This window comes from Mesoplodon bidens, assembly GCF_964165515.1.
Source record: "Mesoplodon bidens genome assembly, chromosome: 7".
NCBI classification, from domain to species: Eukaryota; Metazoa; Chordata; class Mammalia; order Artiodactyla; family Ziphiidae; genus Mesoplodon; species Mesoplodon bidens.
In genome coordinates, this window is record NC_138164.1 from 44,315,419 (window position 1) to 44,331,829 (window position 16,411).

Sequence of the window (16,411 nt, forward strand, 5' to 3'; positions counted from 1 at the left end):
CAGCAAGGATCTCATTCAGATTTGATGGAGAAATTAAAACCTTTATAGACAAGCAAAAGCTGAGAGAGTTCAGCACCACCAAACCAGCTTTACAACAAATGCTAAAGGAACTTCTCTAGGCAAGAAACACAACAGAAGGAATATACCTACAATAATGAACCCAAAGCAATTAAGGAAATGGGAATAGGAACATACATATCAATAATTACCTTAAATGTAAATGGACTAAATGCTCCCACCAAAAGACACAGATAGGCTGAATGGATACAAAAACAAGACCCATATATATGCTGTCTACAAGAGACCCACTTCAGACCTAGAGACACATACAGATTGAAAGTAAGGGGATGGAAAAAGATATTCCATGCAAATGGAAATCAAAAGAAAGCTGGAGTAGCAATTCTTATATCACACAAAATAGACTTTAAAATAAAGACTATTAGAAGAGGCAATGAAGGACACTACATAATGATCAAGGGATCGATCCAAGAAGAAGATATAACAATTGTAAATATTTATGCACCCAACATAGGAGCACCTCAATACATAAGGCAAATACTAACAGCCATAAAAGGGGAAATCGACAGTAACACAATCATAGTAGGGGACTTTAACACCCCACTTTCACCAATGGACAGATCATCCAAAATGAAAATAAATAAGGAAACACAAGCTTTAAATGATACATTAAACAAGATGGACTTAATTGATATTTATAGGACATTCCCTCCAAAAACAACAGAATACACATTTTTCTCAAGTGCTCATGGAATATTCTCCAGGATAGATCATATCTTGGGTCACAAATCAAGCCTTGGTAAATTTAAGAAAATTGAAATTGTATCAAGTATCTTTTCTGACCACAATGCTATGAGACTAGACATCAATTACAGGAAAAGATCTGTAAAAAATACAAACACATGGAGGCTAAACAATACACTACTCAATAACGAAGTGATCACTGAAGAAATCAAAGAGGAAATATAAAAATACCTAGAAACAAATGACAATGGAGACACGACGACCCAAAACCTATGGGACGCAGCAAAAGCAGTTCTAAGGGGGAAGTTTATAGCAATACAATCCCACCTTAAGAAACAGGAAGCATCTCGAGTAAACAACCTGACCCTGCACCTAAAGCAATTAGAGAAAGAAGAACAAAAAACCCCCAAAGCTAGCAGAAGGAAAGAAATCATAAAGATCAGATCAGAAATAAATGAAAAAGAAATGAAGGAAATGATAGTAAAGATCAATAAAACTAAAAGCTGGTTCTTTGAGAAGATAAACAAAGTTGACAAACCATTAGGCAGACTCATCAAGAAAAAAAGGGAGAAGACTCAAATCAATAGAATTAGAAATGAAAAAGGAGAAGTAACAACTGACACTGCAGAAATACAAAAGATCATGAGAGATTACTACAAGCAACTCTATGCCAATAAAATGGACAACCTGGAAGAAATGGACAAATTCTTAGAAATGCACAACCTGACAAGACTGAATCAGGAAGAAATAGAAAATATGAATAGACCAATCACAAGCACTGAAATTGAAACTGTGATTAAAAATCTTCCAACAAACAAAAGCCCAGGACCAGATGGCTTCACAGGCGAATTCTATCAAACATTTAGAGAAGAGCTAACACCCATCCTTCTCAAACTCTTCCAAACAATTTCAGAGGAAGGAACACTCCCAAACTCATTCTACGAGGCCACCATCACCTTGATACCAAAACCAGGCAAGGATGTCACAAAAAAAGAAAACTACAGGCCAATATCACTGATGAACATAGATGCAAAAATCCTCAACAAAATACTAGCAAACAGAATCCAACAGCACATTTAAAGGATCATACACCATGATCAAGTGGGGTTTATTCCAAGAATGCAAGGATTCTTCAATATACGCAAATCAATCAATGTGATACACCATATTAACAAACTGAAGAAGAAAAACCATATGATCATCTCAATAGATGCAGAGAAAGCTTTCGACAAAATTCAGCACCCATTTATGATAAAAACCCTGCAGAAAGTAGGGAACTTTCCTCAACATAATAAAGGCCATATATGACAAACCCACAGCCAACATTGTCCTCAATGGTGAAAACCTGAAACTATTTCCACTAAGATCAGGAACAAGACAAGGCTGCCCACTCTCACCACTCTTATTCAACCTAGTTTTGGAAGTTTTAGCCACAGCAATCAGAGAAGAAAAGGAAATAAAAGGAATCCAAATTGGAAAAGAAGAAGTAAAGCTGTCACTGTTTGCAGATGACATGATACTATACATAGAGAATCCTAAAGATGCTACCAGAAAACTACTAGAGCTAATCAATGAATTTGGTAAAGTAGCAGGATACAGAATTAATGCACAGAAATCTCTGGCATTCCTGTACACTAATGATGAAAAATCTGAAAATGAAATCAAGAAAACACTCCCATTTACCATTGCAACAAAAAGAATAAAATATCTAGGAATAAACCTACCTAAGGAGACAAAAGACCTGTATGCAGAAAATTATAAGACACTGATGAAAGAAATTAAAGATGATACAAATAGATGGAGAGATATACCATGCTCCTGGATTGGAAGAATCAGTATTGTGAAAATGACTCTACTACCCAAAGCAATCTACAGATTCAATGCAATCCCTATCAAACTACCACTGGCATTTTTCACAGAACTAGAACAAAAAATTTCAAAATTTGTTTGGAAAAACAAAAGACCCCGAATAGCCAAAGCAATCTTGAGAACGAAACACGGAGCTGGAGGAATCGGGCTCCCTGACTTCAGACTATACTACAAAGCTACAGTAATCAAGACAGTGTGGTACTGGCACAAAAACAGAAAGATAGATCAATGGAACAGGAGAGAAAGCCCAGAGATAAACCCACGCACATATGGCCAACTTATCTTTGATAAAGGAGGCAGGAATGTACAGTGGACAAAGGACAGCCTCTTCAATAAGTGGTGCTGGGAAAACTGGACAGGGACATGTAAAAGTATGAGATTACATCATTCCCTAACACCATACACAAAAATAAGCTCAAAATGAATTAAAGACCTAAATGTAAGGCCAGAAACTATCAAACTCTTAGAGGAAAACATAGACAGAACACTCTATGACACAAATCACAGCAAGATCCTTTTGGACCCACCTCCTAGAGAAATGGAAATAAAAACAAAGATAAACAAATGGGACCTAATGAAACTTCAAAGCTTTTGCACAGCAAAGGAAACCATAAACAAGACCAAAAGATAACCCTCAGAATGGGAGAAAATATTTGCAAATGAAGCAACTGACAAAGGATTAATCTCCAAAATTTATAAACAGCTCATTCAGCTCAATAACAAAAAAACAAACAACCCAATCCAAAAATGGGCAGAAGACTTAAATAGGCATTTCTCCAAAGAAGATATACAGAATGCCAACAAACACATGAAAGAATGCTCAACATCATTAATCATTAGAGAAATGCAAATCAAAACTATAATGAGATATCATCTCACACCAGTCAGAATGGCCATCATCAAGAAATCTAGAAACAATAAATGCTGGAGAGGGTGTGGAGAAAAGGGAACACTCTTGCACTGCTGGTGGGAATGTGAATTGGTACAGCCACTATGGAGAACGGTATGGAGGTTCCTTAAAAAACTACAAATAGAACTACCATATGAGCCAGCAATACCACTACTAGGCATATACCCTGAGAAAACCATAATTCCAAAAGAGACATGTACCAAAATGTTCATTGCAGCTCTATTCACAATAGCCCCGAGCTGGAAACAACCTAAGTGTCCATCATCAGATGAATGGATAAAGAAGATGTGGCACATATATACAATGGAATATTACTCAGCCATAAAAAGAAACGAAACTGAGCTATTTGTTATGAGGTGGATAGACCTAGAGTCTGTCATACAGAGTGAAGTAAGTCAGAAAGAGAAAGACAAATACCATATGCTAACACATATATATGGAATTTTTTTAAAAATGTCATGAAGAACCTAGGGGTAAAACGGGAATAAAGACACAGACCTACTTGAGAATGGACTTGAGGATATGGGGAGGGGGAAGGGTAGGCTGTGACAAAGCGAAAGAGAGGCATGGACATATATACACTACCAAACGTAAGGTAGATAGATAGTGGGAAGCAGCCTCATAGCACAGGGAGATCAGCTCGGTGCTTTGTGACCGCCTGGAGGGGTGGGATGGGGAGGGTGGGAGGGAGGGAGATGCATGAGGGAAGGGATGTGGGAACAGATGTATATGTATGACTGATTCACTTTGTTATAAAGCAGAAACTAATAAAAAATAAAAATAAATAAAAATAAAAAAATAAAAAATAAAAGAAAATGCCATGTGAGGACAGCAAGAAGGCATGGGTCTACAAGCCAAGGAGAGTGGTCTCACTAGAAATCCACCCAGCTGGCAACTGGATCCTGGACGTCTAGCCTCCAGAACTGTGAGAAAATAAATCTGTTGTTTAAGACAAAAAAAAAAATATGGATGGATCTTGGATATATCATATTGAAGAGAAAACACAAGTCCCAGGAGACTGTGTATGATACTTTTTAAATAAAGTTCAAAGGCAACTAAAAAAAAAAAAAAGTGTCCTCACACAACATATTATTGAAGAGTAACTTATAATAGTGAAAATTGGGGAAACAACCTAGTTATCCAACAATTGGGGATTAACTAAGTTACGCAACAGCCAAAGAGTGGAACACTATGAAGCTCATTAAAATGAGGTTTATACAGAGTTTTTTAAAGGATAGTAATACACTTAAGTGATAATGGTAAGTCAACAAAATAGGTTAAAATTATCTGCATAATAAGACCTCAATTGTCCACAAAATATAAGTTTTAAAAAATGAAATCCGGTCTTCCCTGGTGGCCCAGTGGTTGAGAGTCCGCCTGCCGATGCAGGCGACACAGGTTCGTGCCCCAGTCCGGGAAGATCCCACATGCCGCGGAGCGGCTAGGCCCGTGAGCCATGGCGGCTAAGCCTGAGCATCTGGAGCCTGTGCTCCTCAACGGGTGAGGCCACAACAGTCAGAGGCCCGCGTACCGCAAAAAAAAAAAAAAGAAAAAAATGAAACCCACTACAACTTCAAGAGTGTTTGTTTCCAAGTGGTCGCATTATGGGTGATTTTTCCATCTTTACCTTTACCCTTATGTGTTTTCAAATGTTACATTGCTTTTACAAGTAGACTATCAAAAGCTTAACACAAAAAAACGCTGAAGGACTCACCTACTCCCTTGTCCAAACAACAACTGCCAAGAGACAGCATTCACAGATCTATCCACAGAGCTCAAAATAATAGATTCAAAGTACCTCATATTGTTTAAACAAATTCCTAAGTTTCTCAACTTCTTCCTCTATTATATAGAATATATCAAGATAGAAAAAAATAATCTATACCTACTAAAAACTATCTTCCCATCATGGAATCAAACTATAATCTCAACATCTGGGCCCCTGATCTATCTGTATTGCCAGACATGACTTCCAAAAGCACTTAGAATAGAAATAAGAAAGTTTCTTTTAGATCAACTCTGCGTAAGCCCTCCAGAGTAATGGGTATACTGTGCCCACCATAAATAGAAGACATTTTCCAAAGTTCCTTTTGAAAGAGTATAAAAAAAGATTGGGCTTGTACAAACAGACCAGCTATCCCCACTTCCACTGTCATATTAGGTGACATGCTATTCTTGACAAAAAACTAGACCACTGTGTTTTGAAGACCTAGTGATGATGGTGTTTTTTTTCCGTAGAGAAATGGTCTTGAAAATTATCCATCAGATGGCACATTTCTAACCTAAAGTCTCCTTTTTCAAAGAAGAGCATTTGGTTTGATGAAAAGACTATGGGCTTTGTAGTCAGACAGAATTCATTTTATATCTCACCTCTGTCACTCACCAGCCTTGCAAACTTGGTAAATTATCTTCCCCAAGCTTCCTATAAAACAGGGATAAAAATAATCCCCACCTAAAAGATTGCCGTGAGGTTTCAATAAGCTAATAGAAAGAAATGACCTAAAATAGTAACTGGCACACACCAATCATTCTAAATGACAGCTTTTACTCTTCCTGGTTGTCTCAGTGTTCATTTCACCATTTCATTTGAAAGAGTGTCCTTTGTAATACAGAGGGAAAAGGATTTTTAAATCATTATATAATTTGGACCAGCCAACTCTGAAGGAAATTGCTCCAATATTTTAAGTGAAGTTCAATCCAGAAATTCCTAACAAAGGCCCTTTAATAACAGAAAACCTGGCCAAGACCTCAGATAGCCTAACCACAGAGTGTGGCCCTTGATCAATCAAAATGAGGGGACCAAAGCACATGGAGCCTAGGAGTCCTGACTACAGAGCAACTCCACACACTACCAGTTGTTTGACCACGGACAAGTGACTTAATACTTGTGAACACCAGTTCCCTCTACATAAGAATGTAAAGAATAATAATTAAGGTTGATGTGAGGATTTTAAAAAAATAGCCTATGTAAAGTGTCTGCACATCACAAGTGATTAAAATATAGCCACTCTTATCATACATTTATTAGTGTATCAACTGCTAGGACTTCCTTTCATCAACGTTAATCAATTGGGGCCTGAAAAATAGGGGAATAAATCAATCTCGAAGCAGTGGGCCACCCTGACCCTCAGTTAGTACTCACGTCGGCAGACCTTACAGCACTGGCCTGCAATGTGCACGGGGAGGGAGTCTGGAGAGCAGCTGAGGGGGGGACAGGACATCCTTCGACATTCCACAGCGCCACTCTGAGGAAGGAACGACAGGGAAAGGAATCTCAGCAGAAGTGACCTCAGCAGCAAAAAGCTCACATCTCATCCCAGAAGCCTCACCAGGGAAACAGAAGCAGTGTGAGAAACTCCCAGTCCACTCCAGGACCACAAATAAAGAATTTTCTCCAGCCCAAATGAACCCATGCCACCTCAGTTACTTTTCTGATATACATCACTGGCTTTATTCCACCTGCCCATGTGGACTAAGTAGATTAGGCAGAAAACAGAAAAGCCTATTTTTACAACAACATAAATAACACCTTTTGCAGACCCTGTCAACCACTGTTGAAGCACTAACAATCATTTTGTATTTTTGCAGACAAACAATGGCATTCTTCAGATAGTTATCAAATGATTTCAACTGAACAGGGTTTCCATATTAATTTGGGGGGGGGCCTCTTGTAATTCTCTGAAACAGATCAAATAGTACATACAAATAATGGATAACCTGAAAGTCAGGGGGTCCTGAAATTCTCCAAAACAGAAAATGGATACCTTGTCAAATACAATGAAAACACCTAGAAACTAATTAAACCACCTTTTTAAAATGTATTATAGCAGAGAACAGTTGTGAATGAACCATTAGGTGGTTTGAAAACCAAAGGAATCCCTTCTTCCCTCTGATACTCTAATCTCTAAACAGTAAGCTTCTTAATCATGTTAGATCATATTAAGAGTGTGTTGGAAATTAAAATCTGTTTTCTCTTGATAAGTATTTGTATTTGTAATGACACTTTTCCAGCTTCCCTTCACAATTGCTCCAATAACTAAACAGGCACTTAGTAAAAAGGCAGTACTTCTTAGAGTTAGCATTATAAAGAAACAGGTTACACAATAATCAGTACAACTGCCCTCTTAAAACTGTCCATTTATGTACAAAGAGGCTTACTTTGCATGTGCAGTTCCTGCAGTGATCACCATCAACCCAGGAGTCTTGGTCTCTATAGAGCAGTCCACTCACTTGACAGGTCTTCTCACAATGACAGTTTTCCAATTGACTAAGTCTTGTCTCTGCGTAGTTCAGCTGCAAACAAAAGAGTTACTACGTGTAATTTCTGTAATTCAACTGCATTGTCCTAACAAAGCTAATCGAAACAAGAAAAAAATAAATCCAAGCAGAAGAAAAAAATGCTCAAAGCAGTTCAATGATTCTTAGCCAGATCTGTGTTTTGAAGATTTTTTTTTTTAATTTCACACAAGGTAGAAGCATTCTAAATTGAAGACATATTGGCTCCCATGGTCTAATGAGCACCAAATGAGACATTAAACTGTATCTCAGGGACCTCATGGGTGTTCATCAACTCGTGTGCTTTCAGCTCAAACCCACACAGAAACACCTGTAATGAATGTGTTCTCAAGGACTCGTTACAATGTTTACAGGAGATCTAATCAGCAACTCTGAAGCCCTTACATTTATCTCCCGCCATCCTGTCCCTCTTCTTCACACACTAACCAGAGTGTCATGGTTTACAAGTGGGAAGCCACTGCTTCCTCTTTTATGAAAAATTCTGGGAAGTCATAGGCAGATCTTATTTCTCCCCAGCTCAGGATCCTCCAAATAGAATGCCCCAGAATCCACTTTGGTGTTCAGACAAGTTCAAGAGAGGCAACCAAACCCCCAGGTGAGATTAGGACTTTTTAAAAAAAAAAAAAAAAAAAAAAACCTTTTTCCTTTTTTTAGGTCACCCAACTGCTACCATTAAACATGGAATCTTAGAATCTCCGATTTGAAAGAGTTTATAAAGTTTAAATGACATGACAAGTAACCCCTTCAAGTGGTCATCCAGCCTCTGTTTGCACATGTAACTGTGATGGGACACTCATTACCTTCCAAGGAAAGCTAATTTTCTTGGATAGCTCTGGATATTTGAAACGTCTTTCTTAGCTTGAGCTGTGCAATTTCTCTCCCTTTTTCCTATTAGACCTAGTTTTGCCTTGTGGCCCATCCCGAGCAAGTCTAACCGCTCTACAAACATTTGAGGTTATCCTGTCCTCATGCCTGCCCCTGACCACAGTCAGCCCCACCAGCTTCCCCTAATAGCTCCTCGTGATATGGTTCCAACCCTCCCTCTTGACCATTTTCCATGTAGGCGACTCCAGGTTGCCTTCAAAACTATGGTACAAAAAACTTGAAATGTGGTATGATCTCTCTGTCATCACCTCCATACCAAGGAGTAACTCAGCCTGGTAGCAATCTCACCCTTCTTCCTTTCTCCTTACATAGAGAAGGTCATGATAGAAGAATAAATACCTCTTTCTAAAAATTCATCATACAGTTTCTTTTCCTTCTCAATCATACTTATATATCCCCGTCTTGAGTATTTTCCCCATACAGGAGATCGAATCAATTTTTGATCCCAGCTAAGACTATTTCAAGGCAATATTTTAGTTATAATGGTTGAACCTGGCTAATGATGACTTCTACCATCTTTCTACATTTTCTATGGTTCCAGTCCATACATGCTCCTCTCAATTACTCACAACAGTGCTACTCTTTGGAAATGGAATCCACATGTAATTCAACCTTGGTTTTTGTCCTTTATTCCATCCCTTGCTCTAAACTTTTGGAATTTCTCAAGAAAATTTGTTCCTTGTCTGCCTACCATGGGTAGTACCAAGAGGAAGGGAAAAGAACAAATAGAATCCTAAACAAACCACATGCACTATAATCAACCCTGAAAAAACTGAGTCGACCGTGCCTGAAAATTCACTTCCTATGACTCTCTACTATACATGGTCTTCCAAAAATTCAAGTTACATTTAAATCTCCAGCTTAATCATAGAGCATCCAGAATTGACGGTAATTACGTTCTCTGGGAATTCTTTAGGAAATGCAGATAACATATACTTCCAAGAGTTTGGTGACACCAAGTACCAAAACCACGTATTGGGAAGAGATCATAAAAAGGAAGTGATAACTCATCACATATTATCTTTACTTCATTTCTATAGCCTCAGTAGTTCCCACATAAGGTACTGATAGACATATGACCGTGGAATGAACAAGAAAGAGTTGAACTAGAAGGGAATCTTTCCTAAAAGTGGCTCAGAATGAGGAATCTGTTTGTGAGAGGAAAGTGCCTGTCTTACTCTGAAAGTCTGGAGGAACCCTAGTGTCTGTATCACTCCAAGAAGGGGACTTCTTAAGGACTAGTTCAAAAGGCTATTCTGTATCTATCCAAGTTTCCTGAAAATCCAGGAGCTTGCCTAAGGCAATATTGTCAATTTCCAGTACTGCCCAACAAAACTGAGCTATGCTCACCTACAAAACTCAATTCCAAGGAAAAGCCTCAATTTTAATACAACGGAAGCTATTCTCAAGGCTGATTTTGCTTCCATTCTGAGTACCGTTTTTAAAATTTTTAATATATTTAGCCTGTTCTGACAACAGTGAAAAACCCTAATCTCTGTGATGATAAGAATGCATCAGACAGACACCAAGACAAAGGAATATTAAGGCAAAAAGCTAATTTTTCAAAGGCACTTAATATGTAATCTTGCCTTCCTTTTCCCCTGCTAAATCCTGAAGCAACAATAAAGGAGAAAAACAACTCTGAATTTAAAAATGAATTACATTTTCTGTCACTGTCATTAGCATGCTGAATTTATACAAATTCATTTTCAAAAGCTATTTCTACACTACCTGCCATTTTCTCTAAGAATGCCTGCAGATCCAAAATAGATATGGTATCAAATCTACATCTCTTTTCTGTTTTACCTTTGTTTGCGCATTTATCTAAGCAATCATGAACCGAATCATTTATTCTTAACTCTACACATCAAAGACAGACAGCAGAGGCCTTTTTCACAGTAAGAGGTCAATGAGTGAATCTAAGTACATTAGTCATGCAGTAGATTTCTTTTTTTCCTTTGAAATATTATTTATTTGGCATTTCTATATGAAAGGGAAAAAGAAATCTATTGTGTTAAACCTTTAAGCTTAATTGAAAAATCACTATTGAGCTCCTTGAAACAATGAAAGTCTCAAAAGTAAATGTTACAAGCTGAAATGCCACTCCAAGTGCTGCTTGATTTACATAAATAGATTTGTCAAAGATTTAAACAGAAGTAATCAAGAAATTCCCCATCTTCAGCATCTCTTCTTCCTAAGCTTGAAGGAAGAATGTGATTACCGCACAGGTGGAATGCAAGAGCAGGACACAGCCTGATCCTATCGCTGTGTACCTGGCTCAGCACGTTTGTGGTTCCCACAGTGGTTCCCACAGTGTAGAGACTACCTGGAAGAATTTCCAGAATAAGCCAGGGGATTGGTGGTCTCTTGTCGATCACTTAGGGGAAGTATCAGGGGACCGCTCCCCTGCACCTTCTCCCCCTTGAAAAAGTATGGTTTTGCCACAATGTTGGGATTCTTCAAGAGGGCTCTTCTGTACCCTGACCTCTGTCACCTGAAGCTACATGCAAGCTGCTTCCCTGATCTTTCCTATATCAAGCAAGGGCACAGTCATTTTCAATCACACTATACTTTGAAAGGAGAAAAGGAACAGCAAGCCCTCCTAGGCACAACCCTGAGCTGATCTGGTGTCTGTGTCTGTTTGGTTTGATGTGACTTTGGCTACCAACTCCTGTCCAGCTTGTGCGCTGGGCTCGCTCTCCGGTAGGATTCCATGGCTTCCACTGTGACCCAAGTGTGAGGACTTTCTGCTGCTTTCCAAAACCTCCTGGCTCTAGACCAGGGCTCTGACAGCAACTTTCATGCAATCTTTATGAAACAAAGAATAATTGTCACCATTTTACATACATGGAAACTGCAGCTAGAAATGAGACCAGTGACTCATTCCAGGCTGCAAACATCCAAGGAAGTGATAAAAATGAGATTCAACATCAGATGAATCTGACTCCAAAGCCCATTTCTATCTCCACCATGATCTACATGATTAATGCCTATTTTAATCACAGCTGCTGGGCAACTCAAACCAAACCTCCAAACCCATCAGCTAAATCTTGCCATGATAGGCTTATTTAACTAAAGGCAAAGCCCAAATCCAGGTCGATTTGGTGCCATAGAATTCCCTTTGCACCCAGGAACCCTACTTGAGTTCCACTTTGTCTTATCACTCCAGACTACATCTCCTTCACTCTGCCAAGAGATGTATTACACTCTGCTTCCACCAAGATGGCAGAATAGGTACCCTAAAAGATGACACCAATTGAACCAACTAAAATGCTGGATAATATATACAAATCATAACTTTTAAAAATCATCACAGGAGCTGATAGAAAAGGAATAAAGCCACAGTGGCCAAAACAAACTGACAGCCAGGGATCCAGGGAGGTGAGTGAGCACCAAAGCCAACCTCCATGACCTTAGCCAAAACATGGAGCCCTCAAGCTCCCACCTTGCACAGGGGGCCAGGGAGATGAAATAGAGAACAGGGTCTGCCCAAGATGGGATGTCTTAAAGGAAACTCCTACATCAAGGTACAGCCCCAAAGGGCTGTACCCTCAGCTTAAGAGTAAACAAAAAGGGAACAAGGCTTGCACCAGGCACAGAAGGAAGACCTTCCTACTCAGACCATGGCACTGGCTAGAGGGAAATATCTTCCTTCAGAAGTCTTAAAGAATTCTTTGCTGAGAATTCACCTGGCTGATCCTAGGTTAGCAGTCTGATTCTGAGCTGTCCCTATGATCTGAAAACCCTTAAGGAGATAATGCAATAGCAGTGACCCCTGTGTGGTCCTGGCAGGAGGACACATAATGTAAACCCAGGACTCAGAAAATTCCCACATCTATCTAAGGAAAACAAGTGGCTGTAACCAGATGGGTGAGTTAAGAGGGTTTGTCCTTGCCCTGACATTTCTCCTTCAAAAGCTGCCACAAGCTCTCTGCTCATGTTTCACTCCCAACAGGTACCATCTGAGCACACACTTCTCTTTTCCTCTCATCTTATGTGCTCATTCTTCTTCTCACTGGTATCGCCATCCTCCTACTGGTAGCTTCCACCTCCCTCTCTCCATCAGTCATTCCTTCTTTTTATCTTTTGGTTCTCTTTCTAATCTTCTCTCCTCCAACCATAAACTTTCTCGGTTATGATCCAACTTACAGAATCTAAGTGTGAGCCTTGGCTTTACCATCCACTTTTCTTGGGAAAAGCTACATAACTTTCTTGAGACTCAGTCTTCTCATCTGGACAGTGGGCTACTAAACCTAGCTCAGAGGATTGCTGGAAGGATTATAGAAAGAGTGAATATAAAAAGTTTAAGCATTGTAACTAACACACAGTAAATGCTCAATAAATATTACCTAATATGAATATCTTTCCAGTATATTCCAGATCAGGGGTTGACAAACTAAGGTCCATGGACCAAATCTGGCCCAGCACTTATTTTTGTATGGCTTGTGAGCTAAGAATAACTTTTACATTTTTCAATAGTTACATTTTATTTTTTTATCAAAGTGTAGTTGATGTACAATACATTATATAAGTTACCGGTGTACAATATAGTGATTCACAATTTTTAAAGGTTATACTCCATTTATAGTTATTATAAAATATTGGCTAGATTCCCTGTGTTGTACAATATGTCTTGGTAGCTTATTATATAATAGTTTGTACCTCTTAATCTACCACTCCTATATCACTCCTCCCCCACTTCCCTCTCCCCACTAGTAACCACGATTTTGTTCTCTATATCTGTGAGTCTGCTGCTTTTTTGAAATATTCACTAGTTTGTTGTATTTTTTAGATTTTTTTAGATTCTGCATATAAGTGATATACGGCATTTGTTTTTCCCTGTCTGATTTATTTCACTTAGGATAATGCCCTCCAAGTCCATTGATGTTGCTGTGAATGGCACAATTTCATTCTTTTTATGGCTGAGTAGTATTCCAGTGTGTGTGTGTGTGTGTGTGTGTGTGTGTGTGTGTGTGTGTGTGTGTGTGTGTGTGTGTGTGTGTGTGTGTGTGTGTGTGTGTACGTACCACATCTTCTTTATCCATTCATCTGTTGATGGACACTTAGGCTGCTCTCACAGCTTAGCAATTGTATATAATGCTGCTATGAACATTGGGGTGCATGTATCTTTTTGAATTAGCATTTTTGTTTTCTTTGGATATATACCCAGGAATGGAATTGCTGGGTCGTATGGTAGTTCTAGTTTAGTTTTTTTGAGAAACCTCCATACAATTTTCTACAGTGGCTGTACAAATTTACATTCCCACCAACAGTGTACAAAGGTTCCATTTCCTCCACATCCTTGCCAGCATCTGTTGCTTGTGTTCTTTTTAATGATAGCCATTCTGACAGGTGTGAGGTGATGTATCATTGTGGTTCTGATTTGCATTTCCCTGAAGATTAGCAATGCTGAGCATCCTTTCATGTTATATTTTTTTCTTTTATAAATTTATTTATTTTATTATTATCATTATTTTTTTGGCTGCATTGGGTCTTCACTGAGGTGAGGTGTGCGGGTTTCTCATTCGGTGGCTTTTCTTGTTGTGGAGCATGGGCTCTAGGCGCCAGGCTTCAGCAGTTGTGGTGCACAGGCTTCAGTAGTTGTGGTACACGGGCTTAGTTGCTCCGCGGCATGTGGGATCTTCCCTGACTAGGGCTCAAACCCGTGTCCCCTGCATTGGCAGGCAGATTCTTAACCACTGAGCCACCGGGGAAGCCCCCTTTCATGTTATATTAATTGATTATATTGAAGTGAAATAAGTATATACATCATGTTCTCAATTTTGCTTCTTGATCTATAAAGACTAAAATTTACTAGCTGGCTCCTTACAAGAAAAGTTTGCCAACTCTTATTCTAGATTATCACAGATTCCAAATTTTGCAGTGAAGATGGAAGTATTCAGTTTTCTAATTATAATTCTATTCACAGTTTGAAAGAAATAGACTTATAAATCTTCCAAAGTGCTGGGGGTGTTTAGAAGGTGGATTAAACCATTTTCTGCTCACAATTAAATATCTTCTGTCTCACAAATGGCCATTTTACATAATAATGTTTTGTGGACAGAGCTCAATGTGGCTGCTAGATAATAATGTACAGCTAAAAAGAGAAAAATGACATTCCTGCAACAGGAAAGAATGAGAATGAAAAAGGGTACTCTCACCACCAGGAGATGGAGAACCACAGTCACCTGAGGCTGAGTGGCATGTTTCTTGTTCCAAAACTTTGGTAGCGAGCTAAAATATAATTAACAGTATTGAGATCAAGCTGCATCAGGCACTATGACACAAAAGCTTCTATATGCCACAAGCTGGGAAAGCAAATTATTGCCTACGTTTCACATTTCCACTGTACTCCGAAGTGAAAAGAATCTCTCGAATCTCACTTTTAGTTTCTCTCTTTACAAAAGTGCTCTCTCTCCTTTGCAGACAAAAGGGGACTTGGCCAAAGACCTAGTTTGAAGCAGAAACATTATCTTCAGCAGCAGAGTCTTTGAGTCCAAAATACAGCCCTACATCCCAAACACTGACCTACCCACTGATTTTTTCCACGTGATACGGCTGATGGCAGGCGCAGTCACAGCCACAGGTAGAATAGGATTAGGTATCATTTTCACTGTTATTAAAATTCTCCCTTTTGCAGAGCATAATGTCTCTTAGGGCCAACCAAATTCTCCTTTGCCCTAGGCTGGAACTCATGTCCACGACTGATCGGTATCATAACAACAGCATCGGCCACGTTTTCTATTTATTCAGTGCCTTTCCTCACAAGGCTCAGGGCTTTTCATTATCTAAACTTTATGAGTATATATTATCAAAGCCCCGTTTACATTCCCGGCTCTGCCACTCAATACGAACGTCTCTGGGGTAGAAATCACATCCTCTTCATCACTGCCTCCTATGTGCCTAACACAGTGCCTGGCAAATAGCAGGTCCTCAAAAGATGCTTGTTAAGTGAATGATGGGGAGGAGGGAAAGATGCAGAATTATAAAACTGAAGGTGTTGAAAGGCAAACTTTGCCTCCTTCACTATTTAACTCAGGACCAGTTTTGAAATGCATCATATATTAGAAATGTGATATAAGGCCTTCCTGTGACAATAATCTGTTCCTAACAATAGCTATCTTGCCCTTTCCGATTACTGGCAATGATTCTTGCATCCAAAATGCATTAGCTTATAAGCAGCAGTGACTCTGACCATATATCATCTCTCAGTGTTACTGGTTTAATAGCCAATGGGCAAATTCCTTTTCCACTCCCAGGGAATATACAGTGATACATATTGCCTTTCTTCCAAACATTTTTCAAGTAAGTATTTTGATACAGTCTAATAGTATCAAAGGCGTAAATGGTTATGTTTACTATAGGTTGTCCTATTTCAAGAGAGAATAAACCATTTTTATAGTAACATATTGCAGATGCCAACACTAAAAATGTTTCCATTATAGCATATCACTCTAAATTCCAGATAGGATGGACAAAGAAATGAAACATCACAAGTGAAATTTCGATACCTACTTTTGCCGTCATCTTGGCCAAAAGCTCTTGTAAATCCATTATTCCTTGCACCAGGCTTAAGAAGTCACTGCAAGTTGGACAAGCTCAATAAAGAAAATATAAAATAAATGTTGCTACTGTGCTAACAGAAAAATATATATATGTATTTTAAACAGTAGTTGTTTAGCTATATAA

The 16,411-nt window shown here is 38.9% G+C and overlaps 1 protein-coding gene across 1 annotated transcript in view; it reads right to left on the reverse strand.

The window, feature by feature from the left end:
* The window catches only part of NELL1 (neural EGFL like 1), a gene marked incomplete at both ends in the record, with an annotated part of 833,612 nt that overhangs the window by 637,381 nt on the left and 179,820 nt on the right, over window positions 1-16,411 (reverse strand). The window contains 3 exons of the mRNA XM_081240682.1: window positions 6,684-6,786; window positions 7,700-7,834; window positions 16,238-16,320. Coding sequence (XP_081096808.1) covers window positions 6,684-6,786; window positions 7,700-7,834; window positions 16,238-16,320 — 321 coding nt within the window. The remainder of the gene's footprint in view (window positions 1-6,683; window positions 6,787-7,699; window positions 7,835-16,237; window positions 16,321-16,411) is intronic.